The 13,405-nt window shown below is 46.6% G+C and overlaps 1 protein-coding gene across 2 annotated transcripts in view; it reads right to left on the reverse strand.

The window, feature by feature from the left end:
- Nucleotides 1-13,405, reverse strand: part of LOC138300136 (zinc finger protein 620-like) — an 86,244-nt gene that overhangs the window by 50,860 nt on the left and 21,979 nt on the right. For both annotated transcript variants that reach the window (XM_069239071.1, XM_069239070.1), the window contains exon 3: nt 329-418. In XM_069239071.1, coding sequence (XP_069095172.1) covers nt 329-418 — 90 coding nt within the window. The remainder of the gene's footprint in view (nt 1-328; nt 419-13,405) is intronic.

The raw sequence follows: 13,405 nt of genomic DNA on the forward strand, positions 1-13,405 counted from the left end.
TACAGATGCTCAAATATTTACATTTTTGTTTTACTTCACAACCAAATTTTGCTTCTTGATTTGGATATACTTCATTATTTTAATGCATTCATTTTAATATTACTTAATCTTGTAAAACAGTTGGGGACCCTCTGAGTAGGCCTCATAGTCTCCCAGGGCTTCCTGGACCACAGGTAAAGAACCAATGCAATACACATGCACTGCAGGATTTAAAAGTTCATGTCTTTGGAGTGGTGACAGGCTTTCAGAGTGTGAGAGAGATGTTTTTGTGTTAGATACCAAATGATAAGATCTGTTTTTCAGGCACCTGCATAAGTATTCATATTACCTCTTACGGCTGATTCCAGAGAGTCCTTCAGACACATGGCTTCTTTTTCCTTAGGCCGTAATGAAAAAACTGAGGCAGCTATCAGAGGGCCTGATATAAGAAGAAAAGATACATGAATAATGCATTTGCAGACAATGTTGTGTTATTAAGCTGGTTGTGGACATAAGGCTTGCCATTAGTGTGTACCAGAAAATAAATGTTAAGTGTGGCAAATGTACGGTTATGCAGCAGAAATGTCTTTGTAAATGATGCACCACAAAATATTGGAAGATCTAATAGTTATCCGTTCTGTTAAGAGAGCCACTAGTCACACATTTCTTAAATATCCTACTAACCTATTGGCATGGCTTGTATTCAATCTAGGGTTCAAGGGAATACAAAGAGTCATTGTGATTGTAACTATCTCTGTGTCCAAAACATAGCAACATTGGCTTCTCCATGATTGGCACATTTGATTCACTAGTTACTCTCTAGTAAAGTGCACTGTGTGTGCCCAGGACCTGTAAGTCAAATGCTACTAGTGGGCCTGGTTGTGCCACCCTCTACGATAGCCTTTCAAACATGCCTCAGGACTGCCATTGCAGGGCCTGTGTGTGCAGCTTAAACTGCCATTTCAAACTGGCAAATGTTCTCACTTGCCGGGCCCAAACCTTATTACATGCAAGAGGCCCTTAAGGTAGGTCCTGGTTAGCCCTAAGGGCAGGGTGCAGTGTATTTAAAAACTTGTGCATGCACTTTTCAGTTTAACATGTCCAGGTGGTGAAAAACTCTTAAATGCGTTTTTCAATATTGCAAGGATAATCTCTCTGATAGGCTTCTATGGGGATTGCCTTGACTCACAATTTAAAAACACATATTTTGATATATGTGGTTTTTAAATGACAGGTCTGAAAATGTGACTTTTAGAAAGTTGGTATTTTATTACTTTGACCATCCTGCGCCTTAGCCTGCCTCCAATCCACACCTGGGCTGTGTAAGGTTAGGTGAGAGCTACCTTTGTGCATTCCATCCAATCAGCCATAAATACAGGACACTCAACTGCCTCTGCATTCCAGCTGCATACTGATGAAGGCCTCAAAAAATCATAAAAATGTTACTAGACCTGTAGGTCGAGTAAATTAAATAATCTACTTGACCTAACTGTAATGTACTTGACCAGTAAACCTGTCTCAAATTGTGTGATCCTAGGCAAATATTTTATTTTACAGAGTTGCCTTTTCTTCATTCTCACATGAGTGCACCTTCAAATATTGGAGTTCAGCATTTCTGCTGTACAAAAAAAATATTTTGTTTGATTAAATAGACTATTGTTCGTCCATGTACAATACGAATCTAGCTCACATATAGGGTACGCATGAGCCATGACTTGCCTCTTAGTTTACTAATAGCATTGCCATCGGGCAGAAGTGTTTCCCAGTTTATGTTTAAACACTCACTTTCAAAATATATATATTACTAAAGCATGATGTGGTAGCTTTACTGATAAAACTGTATAGTGTATTAACAATAATATATGAAAATTGGGTTTCAGAAAACATATTTATCATTTGCACATCCCCAAGTACAGTGTTCTGATTTGTTTTCATCCTATAAAAATATTTTTTCATCACACAGAAGTACAGAAAATGGGCTTTCACAACTACTGACATATTTTGGAACATCTGTACAGTTGACTTTGTTATTTAAATGATGTGTGTTAGGAAAAAACGGTCATCCTAGATACAGCCTTTAATTTCACACTTTTCAGAGCAGGTCAGACAATTCGACGTACAAAATCCTAGAACTCTGCAGTCAGATGGAAAAAAAAACCTGATGTTTGACCTCTGCCTCTGAACACAGAGCAAATGTGACAAGAACAAGATTTAAAGGTATCTTTATTGCTCCTCCACTTTCTGACTGAAGAGAATTGTCAACTCGCCTGAAGGGGAGAGTAGGACTTAAAGTAGCTTGACCGGATAAAATATGACTTGCCATAGCGAGTGAGCGAGTAGATTTTTAGAGTCCTGCAATGGGTCTTCCTGGGCAGGAAGGGTGGAGGGGCTCTCACACTTCAAAAGGTAGTGGCCTGACCCCACACAAACTACTGATAACCTCCCACAGACCTCCTGGCAGACAGGACTGGGCTGAAAAGGAACTGTGGCACTTCAAACTTCTTTGAAGTCTCCCCCCATTGCAAAAGGCACATTTGGGTAAAAGTACTGGGCCTCTGACACCATATACTCAGAACACTTCTGGACTTAGGACTTTCTACCAGGAGGAAGGACCACGGGGCAGTCAGGAGGGACTGCCACTTTGCTGTTTGCTCTGCTGTGTTGGCCTGCTGCCTGCTACTTCTTGCTTGGGAGTGAGAGGACTGGATCTAACTCTCTACACCCTGCAATCTAAAGTTCTGAAAGGGGCTGACTGAGCTTGCTCCTGTTTCTGAAGTCTCAGGGATATCAAACATTTCACCTGCATCTTGCTACCAGCAACTGGTCTCCTCTGCTTTGAGTCCTGCTCTACCATGTGGAGCCAAATCCACTTCTGGGCACTTGGAGGTGAGTGTGGTGCTACAACACAAGAACTGACACAATGGCACTGGTGTGTCACTTGGAACTGACGCATCCTGCTACAGAAACACCACTTTTGCCAACTCCTGCACCGAACCTACGGAAACCACTAGCCGAGTACGTGACGCAACGACCGCGACTTACAACACATCCCCAGCTTAGCCACCACAGCACTGATGCAGCCGCACAAACCTCCTGCCCTCCCCAGCTCCTCTGGCTGCTGCTGCCTCTTGCCTGTGACGACCTGAGAGTCTCCTGACTCTCAGTTTGAGGCTCTCCTCCACCCGCAGGCTCGTCCCTGCGCCTTATCCCTGGTGGTCTAGTGGCCATCAGAAATAAGTAAGTATTTTCCTTTTCTTTTCTTCTCTCTGTCACTCTTTCACTTTTACATTTTCTGCCTTTTTCTTCTATCACCTCTCATTTTTCCCTAGTGCTTTTTCCTTTCTCCCCACTTCCTCTGCCCTCCCCTTCCCCGCAAAGCACCTTTCCCGCCCTCCCGCTTCCCAGCTGACTGCTCCCCTGCCCCCTCCCCCTCTCAATGATGCCCGCAGCACTGTGAGAGGGCAGCTGCACTGACCTCCTGGTCGGTGTCTGCTGCCCTCCCCAGCTCCTCTGGCTGCTGCCTCTGCCTCTTGCCTGGGATTAACTGAGAGTCTTCTGACTCTCAGTTCGAGGACCTCCTCCACCGCAGACTCGTCCTTGCTCCTCATCCCTGGTGGTCTAGTGGCCATCACAAGTAAGTATTTTCCTTTTCTTTTCTTCTCTCTGTCGCTCTTTCACTTTTGCATTTTCTGCTTTTTTCTTCTATCACCCTTTGTTTTTCCCTAGTGCTTTTTCCTTTCTCCCCTCTTCCTCTGCTCCCCTCTCACCCTCCACGAAGCACCTTTCCCACCCTCCCGTCTCACAGCTGACCTCTCCCCCCACCCACCTCTCCTTCTTAATGGTGGCTGCACGCAGCGGGCACGCCACTGGCGCGCCAAAGGCAAGCCCGTCTGCACCATCCGTGCCTGGACCGTGCCCAACGCCAGGAACCCTGGTGGCTTTCGGTTGAGGTCCCCCCCGCGCCTTGAGACCCTCATGGGTGAGTAGCCGAGCTTTATAAGCATTGATTGATTGATTGATGCATTGGAGCCAGTTCTTATTGCTTTTGGACCTTTTCACTGTGTTACTGTGTATGTGCACAAATACTTTACACATTTCCTCTTGAGTTTAGCCTGAATGCTCTGTGCCAAGCTACCAGTGGGTGAGCACAGGTAAATATTTACTCTGTATCTTACTTGCCCTGGCTAGGATTGTGGTCCCTACTTGGAGAGAGTGCAAACCTCTGCCAACTGGAGACCCAATTTCTAACAGACACTAAAACTATTACAACATTTAAAAGTAACAAGCTTTCAAAACTTTAAGACGACATTAAACACATCCTCAAGAGTGCTAATGTGACACAATGTCTGCAGGCTCTGGCTAGGGGGCTTATAAGTTCCAGAAAAGGTCTGCAGGCTCTTACCAGGAGGCTTATAATTTCCAGAATAGTGAAGGGGATGCAGGGAGATGAATGTTTTAAGATGTTCAAAGAGAGTCCAGATAAATAAAATCATTTGGAAATACAGTGTGCTCAAATCTTAACATTTCCGAAGACATTTAAACTATAACATTGTTTACAGCTGATACACTGCCCTGGTTTAAACAATACTGAAACAATTTGTTTAAGCAAGTAGTTACTTAACAGGGTCTGCTTGGAACTAACTAATTAAATGGAAGCAAGTACAAACAACTAAAATGTAATAACTTTCTCTTAAACAACCTTCATTAAATCATATGTAACATAATGATTGTGTTTACCACAGTATCATCCAAATCCGTACAATGTAAATGCTTATTTATGATCTTGTGTGGTGGTCTCTTTCCTTTGATATATGACATTGGTTAGGCTTTAAAACATAGCAGATGAGCTACATGTCTTGGCTACAGCCAGGATTAAAAAATGTTGCAGAATGTTTAAAAATTAAAATAATGGTAGGGGCAGGCATTTGTGTAATAAGGACAAGATGGTATAGCTGAAATCTTCTTCATTGCTTCCTGAGGTATACATTTTGAACGGTGTACATTAGACACCTGCACTCCCTGCTCACTTCCCACTCCTCACCCACTGCCATTTGACCTCACTTATCAACATTCCAATCCAACCAAGGAAGGAAGGTGGAGGAATGGGAATGAGCCACTACCAGGAAAACAGATGGTGGAATGAACAAGGGAGGTAAATAAGTATTATGACAACAATCATTGAAAAGACTACATTTACTACAGAAGATAAATGCCTAGTGACATACAGAATATAGAGAATGAACAGTCTGCCCTTAAAAAGACACTTTAATTGAAAGTACTCCTTGTGACACTGTGAATAACTGTTTTTAGAGTCATGCTTTCCTTCCCTTTCACAAGAAAACACAAATAAAATAAAAGTAAAAATGCTTTAAAATGCTGGTGTGGTATTCACCAAAATATTTTTCTAAGGTAGATGGAGAGTCTATTCACACTCTAAATCATGATCCACCATATGGGTTACTGTAGGACGCTGCCTTTCTATATAGGGCACTAAAAGGAATTACACTGCAAAGAGTCCAGTGGATTCTCAAAGGTTTGCAGAGGCAGAAATAGATAGGTCTAGTGTTCTTTTTATGGTAGTGTGGGTGAGCAGTTAGGCGTATCAAGGAGTTGTGTTAAACATTTGTTGTACTTACAGAGGCAATAAATGAAGCACACACTCAAAGAATAAATCCAAGACCAATTTAGAAAAATAACAGTAGGTTTTATATATGCTTTGAACCACCGAACTTCAGTATAAGGTAAGCAGTTTTTATATTAAAATCACTTTGCTGTTTCAAAAATCGACACAGTGGGATTTTCAGAGTCTTCAATGTTAACCTATGGGAGGAAAACAAGAATGCGGTTTTCAGAGTTTTAGACTAGCACCTGGCAAGGTTTAGGTTGGTACCAAAAGTTGACCCACAGAGGCATGGGGGCGGCGGGGTGCGCAGGTCAAAGTCGGAGTCGGTGCCTAATGTTAATCAAATGGTCCTGGTGGGGAGGGATGAAGACGTGCTGCTCCCAGGTAAGTACCAGTGGTGTCAGAGGTTGGTCTCCGGGGATTGAAGCGTGCACCGGGTGAGGGGGATTGAGGGGAGTCACAAGGCAGCACCAAACGTACGCACAGAGGTACCCGGGTGCAGAGTGCAAACACAGCATTGGTCGCCCAATGGTATCCAATGCAGACAGGGGGTATCCGCTAAAGTGCTGCTTACAGGTGAGTAAATCGGGGCCAAGGGCGGATTGGCTGGAGCGGCACGGAGGCAGCCGGGTGCAGAGTGCCAACACAGCGAGGGGCGCACAATGATTTTCAATGGAGGAGGTGATTTTCAGAAACGGTCCGCAGGCTCTGGCCAGGAGGCCGGGAGAGGTCAACCCCCAGCTGCCCAGGTAAGCTAAGATGGCAGGGGTCGTAGGGGCACCAATGGTCTAGCTCCCCAAGGCCCAGTGTCTCCGGGTGCAGGGGTGTCTTTTGGTGTTGGAAACGACTTACCAGGCAGGTCCCGGGCAGGGGGAGTCCTTAGATCTAGGCTGCCCACATCGCTAGGGAGTCCGGCAGGGGTAAGCCCATGGTGGACTGTAGGTCAGAAGCACTGGAAAACCTTCACTGGACTGGTGGGTCACTTGGACTCGGGCCGGGGGTGTTGGGTGCAGAGGTGGTTCCAGGTGGCCGTTTCACAGTTCCTCAGGCAGACTTCTTATTCTTTAGATATGGTTTCTTTTGGATAGGTCCACTGCAGAGAGGCCGGTAGGGCTGGGCCAAGTTAGTGGATGTCTTCAGTCTTCTCTGCTGGTGCGACTTCGTGGTGTCTGGCTCTTCCTAGGTCATCTGGAATCTGATTCTAGAGTTCAGGGGTGCCACCTAAATACCAATTTTAGGGCCGTTACAGGGAGTCCCAGGTGGTTGTCAATGGGCTACTCACCTTTATGGTGACTGCCCCTTCCTATGACCACTTCCTTTGGGAAGTGGCAAAGCCCTAATCCTATCGGCCTAATTCCTTCAATGCAAGATGGAGGAATTAAAAAAGTAGTATCCACTTCAGCTCGTCTACCTTGGGGAGGGTGTGGGGGGCTGGCATGAAGTGGGCACTCCTGCTAATTAACCTAATTTTCCCTCCAGTCCTGTTGCCAAAAGTGGGGTCAGGCCCTGGGGGTCGGCCTTCTCCACCATTTGGAGAGGCCTGGGTCACATTTCAAAGGCGGCAAGGCCTTTGAAGCTGGAATGTTCATCCTGCCTGGGAGAGGAGGTCACACCTCTGCCCAGAGCAGGCCTTTGTTCTAAGCTCTCAAGAGCATTGGCTCTCACCTCAGGGGGCCAGAACTCAGTCTTAAAGTGGATATACTGGCTTTGACCAGTCAGTGCTCACGCTAGGAGTTGGTAGGTTTTCCAGGGGGCTCCGAGTGCATGTAATAATAAATCCATCACTGAATTCAGTGAGGGTTTATTAATATGAGATGTTTGATGCCAAACATCCCTATTGTCAGTTAAGCCATCATGTAGCAAGGGAACTCGTAATGACCAGTGTCCAGCACATGTACTTAAAATGGCTTCACTGTTCACCCACTATGTCTGAGAATCGACGAAGACATAGCAGGGGCAAATCTGCTCATGCAGGTATACCCCCACATATAATATAAGGCACCCTGCCTTTAGGGTTGGAAGGCCTGCTAGAGGGGTGACCTACATATATTGCATGCAGTGCAAAGGGGACAGGGCACACAGGCTGTGTGCCATGTTGTGTTTTCATTTTGGTTCTGCACCAAGACAGCAGCCTAGGAAAGCAGCACTGTGTGCACTTAGAGAGGGGGTCCCTGGGGTTGGCACAATTTGTGCTACAGCTCTCAGGGGCCTTCCTTTAGTACCCCATGCCCAAGGTACCAGGGGTACCATTTCCTAGGGACTTATAGTGGTAGTCGAAAATGAACCATAAACCACACAAAATGTGGGGGGATGACCATGTCAAAAGAGGCACTTTCCTACAGTTACAAAATAATTCAATGGTCTTTGGTGTGTGCCACAGTGTACAGCTCTTTTATCTTCAAGGAAGGAATGAAACCTCCCCTCTGTATTATTACATCACTAGACGGTGGACGTAGACGCAGACGCAGACGCAGATGCAGACGCAAGAGCTGATGAGCTAGGGGCGGGGATCGCGACGCTCCAGCAGCGGCTTGTCAACGCTCTGCTTTGGGCCCGGGCCCTTTAACCCTCCGGTACCGGGCTGTGTATTGGGCAGAGTTTGTTGAGCCTGCTGGAACGATTAGCCGAATATCGGCGTGCATATCGGTGCGAGCACAGTAGGGTGCAGGGAGCACCGATAATTGCAGAACGAGCGCGGGCGGGCCTGACAACGCTGACAAACGCCCAATAACTCTGCAGCAGAGCCAACAGGCTAGGAGTGCTGCGGGTCCCAGGAACTGGAACCAGGGAGAAACCAGGAGGAAAACCAGGAGTGCCGGGAGAACTAGGTGAGAGTGAATGGTGTAGGTGAAGTAGGGGAGTGATGTCATACCATCCCCTCACCGACCTGTGAGGCCTGACCTATGAGGTCAGACGGACTTAAAGGCAGGCGCACCTATGAGAGGTGCAGCGCTAATCCACTAAGGATATAGTAAGAGGCACAGTACTCCTCACCTCCCCCGCCACGGTAAATAGGCAGAAGGTGGGAGTAGGCAAGAGGTGGAAAATTGCGACCTGTGCTACTCAGATCTGCCTAACAGGATTGTGTAATAAGTATTTAAAAGAGGCACTGTGGCCTGAAAGCTGAGACGAACAGTGCCCAGTGCAATAGGTTAGGACCGGCTGGTGTGGTTGAGGCATTAGAGCCGGAGCCTTAGGATTGAGCCGGAGAGGCACCGAAGCGGCCAGACTAGGTTCTGGTGCGGTTTGCTCCACTCCGTGTGCTCGCCTACCATCCCAACCTAGTCCCATTACTTGTCTGTGACTGTGCTTGACAATCCAATTGCCCACTGGATATTGGACACCAGCGGCGGTTAGAGTACAGCTGGGAAAATGGCAGATGAACCACGAGCGCTAGACAAACAGTACCAAGGTGTTCAATGAGAGTATATAACAGATTAATCATGGGACAATCTAAAGCAAAGGGTTCCAGTTGGAAGGAATTTAAGACTACTGTCCTTCCTTGTGAATCAATGCCTAAAGGATCTAATCTTACTCCTGCCCCACCCCTGCTAGCTGGTGATTTTGGAGAGGCTGATCTCCGTCTTTCCAACAGGTTGATAACCAGCTTCTACCTCAAGGTGGGCCAAAAGATGGACAAGGCATTTTCTCTGCAGCAGACCACTGAGCAGATTACTGAGCAGAACAGCGAGCAGACCAATAAGCAAATAAAGCCAGAGTTGCGGTTCGAGAAACAGGATGCTGCTCTGGATCAGGGACCGGAGGAGGAGCCAGCTTTGATAGCCCTGAGGATGGAGGATGTTGGTGGAAAATCCTACGGAAGACGCTCAGAGAGAGGCAGCGAGATAAGAGCTGCTGAGAGTGCCAACATTTATTTGGCTGGTTCATCCATGGTAGTGCAGGCGGACGGGCAAGTTCATAGGACGGCCTGCCACACGTTGAAAGAGCAGCAAAGTGCTGGGAAGGGAGGGTCAGGAATCTCTGCTGCAACTCTTATACCAGGAGCGACTTAGTGGTGAACATATGGCAGCAAACAATGAACTGGGGGACTTGAGGGTCCCGGTCAATGGTACCCCCAAGGAGAACAGTGATTACCTTAATGACAGCTCCCTGATGTTTTTGGACTACACGTTGCCGGATGTACCCTGCAGCCTAATAGCTAAATTTAGACCTTTTGGGCCATCTAAGGTTTTGACGGCTGCTGAAGATAATCCTGAGGCCTCATTGGGGGCTGTGTTTGGCCTCAAATCCGCAATTAACACCTCTTCCCCCAGTGGAGGGTTCTGTTCGACTGACCCTGTCTATCAGCATAATTCTTCTTGCCAGCCTGTAAGGAACAATCCAGCACCCACAGAGACCTCACAAAGGTTTTATAATCTCTGAGGCTATGACTGCATTAAATAATGCCATAGTCTCGATCCTTGCACTTATAGAGAATTTTTATCGGGGGGACGGAGCACACTGAATCATTACTAACCTTGATACTACAGGCCCTAGTCCTGGGTAAGCAAACAGCTGGGGGAAATCAGGCTCCACCTTCACAGATCCCCTGGCATGCTAGTTATAACCGGTTTAATCCCTCAAATTTTACATGGAGTGCTACGTAGATGCAAACTGGAGATTCCATCTCTGCTTAAATTGGGGGTATATTACAGATTAATAAAAGTATGGATCCTCATAGTGGTGAAAGCGCCCATGCACATAGAGAGGGTGCTGGGCTCTCTGCAGTAGAGGGGGGCAGTCCCTCTGAAGACGAGTACAAGCCGAGTACCAGGGAACAAAATGCAATTGCTGAATTAGAGGAGCTACCAGCTAGCGCCATAGAATGCATAAGGAGAGACTCTGGATCCCAGAATGAAGCCCAGGATGATATAGGGGCAACTTCGAACAAGAAGAAGGGATGTGCCAAAGAAAAGGGGAAGCGGGCTACACCATTTCCAGTTTATTCTCCTAAATGGTTATTGTCCAGCAACAAGAACAGCACAGACAGCATAGACAGGGGGCTAGCTTCAGCTCCCAGCCACAAGGTCACACTAACTGAGGAGAATATGGGTACTAGAAATCCAGCTGCCCTCCTGTACGATAACATATCGGGCCAGGTGCCAATTGCAAGGGATTTTTGGATCTCTTACGACCTACTCAAACCCATCTTTGCGAGGATATCCACAATGATGTGGCTGCAGTGGAAGGAGAAGTTCGCCAAAAAGACCCAGCAAAGGCAAGGAAGCACAGGAACAAGAAGAAAGACATTACAAAGGGAAAAAAGGTGGCAAGGAAGGTTTCAAGGAAGGCAGATAAGATTGGCAGTTCTCCGCCCTACCCCCACTCAATGGTGATAGCCCAAGTCGAACAACCTGAACAGGAGGCACTATGCATTCCAGGAGCATCGAGGGACTTCCAGGGGCTGAACCCGGATGCTCTGCCATTTACAAAGTCTTCAGGATTTAGTTGTAAAGATAGTCCAGATGCCGGTGACTTATATTGCAATAAAATTGATGGCCCTAGTGATGTTGCACCAGGGAGAAGATACGGCGGGCAAAGCTTGGAATTTGTTGATCTCTTCCCTGACGTTGGCTTAAGCCACCCCGTAAATAGATCTAGATTCTTAAGACTCTTCTATGCTGTTCCTGAGCTAAGAGTTCTTTCTTCCAGTGATGTGAAATTAGTCAAGCTGGGATCAAAGCAGCAGCGGCTTGATTATGGCAGGAGGGGCACCCACAATATTAAGTTTCAAGGTGATCCTCCTACCTCCTGCCTCTTGGCCCTGGTTGAATTTGCTTTGCCAGGTATAGCTAGACTAATTATCGATCATTCGGATAGTTTCTGCATAATGGGGGTCGATGTGCTGCCTTGTTTTATTGTCAACCAAGAGAAAATCAAGGAGCACAATGGGTATGGAAGAAGGGCAGATGCGTTGAGGGAGGATAGCCCTAATAGGCGTGGTCTTGCACCATGGTGAAATAAGAAGAGCACTGTAGCTGAGTGTAGCAGAGTGCGAGAACCACTGGCCATTACCACCTACAAAAATATGGATTCCAAGCCTTGATGTGGTGGATAAAGGACCCAAATTTGACAACTGGTCTTGGGTAGCGGCTGTACTTGCTGGCGGTGCAGGAGCATTCCCTCGAGCAAGAACTGACTGATTACCAAAGGAACCCTCTTTTTATTCAGCCACTTCCTCTGCATGTCCCCCCTCACAACGCCTATCTACAATATTTTGAAGGGGGGGGGCTGCTTGAAATTACTGTCCTGGAATATAGCAGGTTTGGCTAGAAAACTGGAAGACAATGACTGGACACAATATGTCAGTTTGCATGATATTTGCTGCTTCCAAGAAACGTGGGCTGTTGGAGGACTATGTATTGATGGGGTTCTGGGTTATGATATATTGGCCAGTTGGGCAGGCAAGGGTCGCACCTTGGGGGTATCTCAATATGGGTGTCATGCAAGCAAGAGTGTAAAGTAGACCAATCTGATGTACCACTCCAGAGGGCCTCCGCTAATATCCAGCACCTGAGACTTAGGTCAGATTTTAATAATGGGGCGGTAATTGATATCTTGAAAGTATCTATTTTGCCAGGGTGGTCTTTGGGGGTCCAGGCACTCTGGAGAGAGTGCTCCATATATATCGAAAAGGTTAAAAGAAGTATGGTGGATGGCAAAGATATCCGGGGCTGTGTAGGTGGTAGGAGTGTGATACTGGTTTGTGGTGACTTTAACTCATCAGTCTGTGACGATATTAATAGCTGTGAGATCTTGTTGGAAGATCATAATATGGGGATCCCAAAGACAGCTATGAATTGTTTTAAGTCTACAACAAAAGCCAATACTTTTACTGACCTTTTACTGAACAACGGTCTCCGTTTTGTCAATGGGCACTCAAAGTCGGATGGCGCTGCCAAAGCAACTTTTAATAATGGCAAATCTACTTCGATCATTGATTATGTTATTATTAACAAGGAAGCATGGTCATCCATTTTAGACATGGCCGTGGTCAACAGAGTAGAAAGCAATCATAATCCACTTATCCTCTTTATGAGGGCGGACGCTCAGGGGCTAGGGATTGCAACAGGACGGGCCCTGGGACTGCACAGGAGGCAGATCGTTTTGTCCAATTGCAGAAGAACAATACGATGGGATGGTGAGAAGTATCGACAGGGTCTCCCGCAGTTAGAGCCCAATATAGCCTGCCATGGACAATCCATCATAGACGCCCCGACCAACGACAGTCCTCTTATACTGGCTGTCTATGACCAAATGACAGAGAAGCTGAGGGCCTTGTGGTCTAAACCAGTACGGACTAAGCCAGTTGGTATTACTAGAAAAGGGCAACTAGGATTTGAAGGATGGTTTGACAAGGAGTGCGCAGAGGCAAAAAGAGAAGTCTTGGTTGCCTTAACACAGCACCACGACAGCTTGGCTACCGAAGGGAAACTTAAAGAATACAGAAGAAATTATAAGTGTTTGCTAGCAACAAAGAAAGGGCTGTACCAAAATGCAATGTGGGCTGAACTTAGAGCAAGCATTGTTCACCACAATACCACCAAATTCTGGGAACTTGTAGCTAGAGTGGGGAAGGGGACAGCAAATGTTGTTGAAACCCTTATTAGGCCCAGCTGCCTGGGCTCATCATTTTAGCACATTGTATAGAACTTGTGTGGTCGACCCTGTGGCTTCCAGACAGAGGCTAGGTGCCCCTTTTACCACCACCAGCGAAATAGGAATTTTAACCCCAGAAGTGATTAGAGCATTGGGTGCAATGAAGAAGAATAAGGCCCTGGGCCCTGATATGGTCCCAGTGGA

Source organism: Pleurodeles waltl, chromosome 6 (genome assembly GCF_031143425.1).
Source record: "Pleurodeles waltl isolate 20211129_DDA chromosome 6, aPleWal1.hap1.20221129, whole genome shotgun sequence".
Classification (NCBI taxonomy): Eukaryota; Metazoa; Chordata; class Amphibia; order Caudata; family Salamandridae; genus Pleurodeles; species Pleurodeles waltl.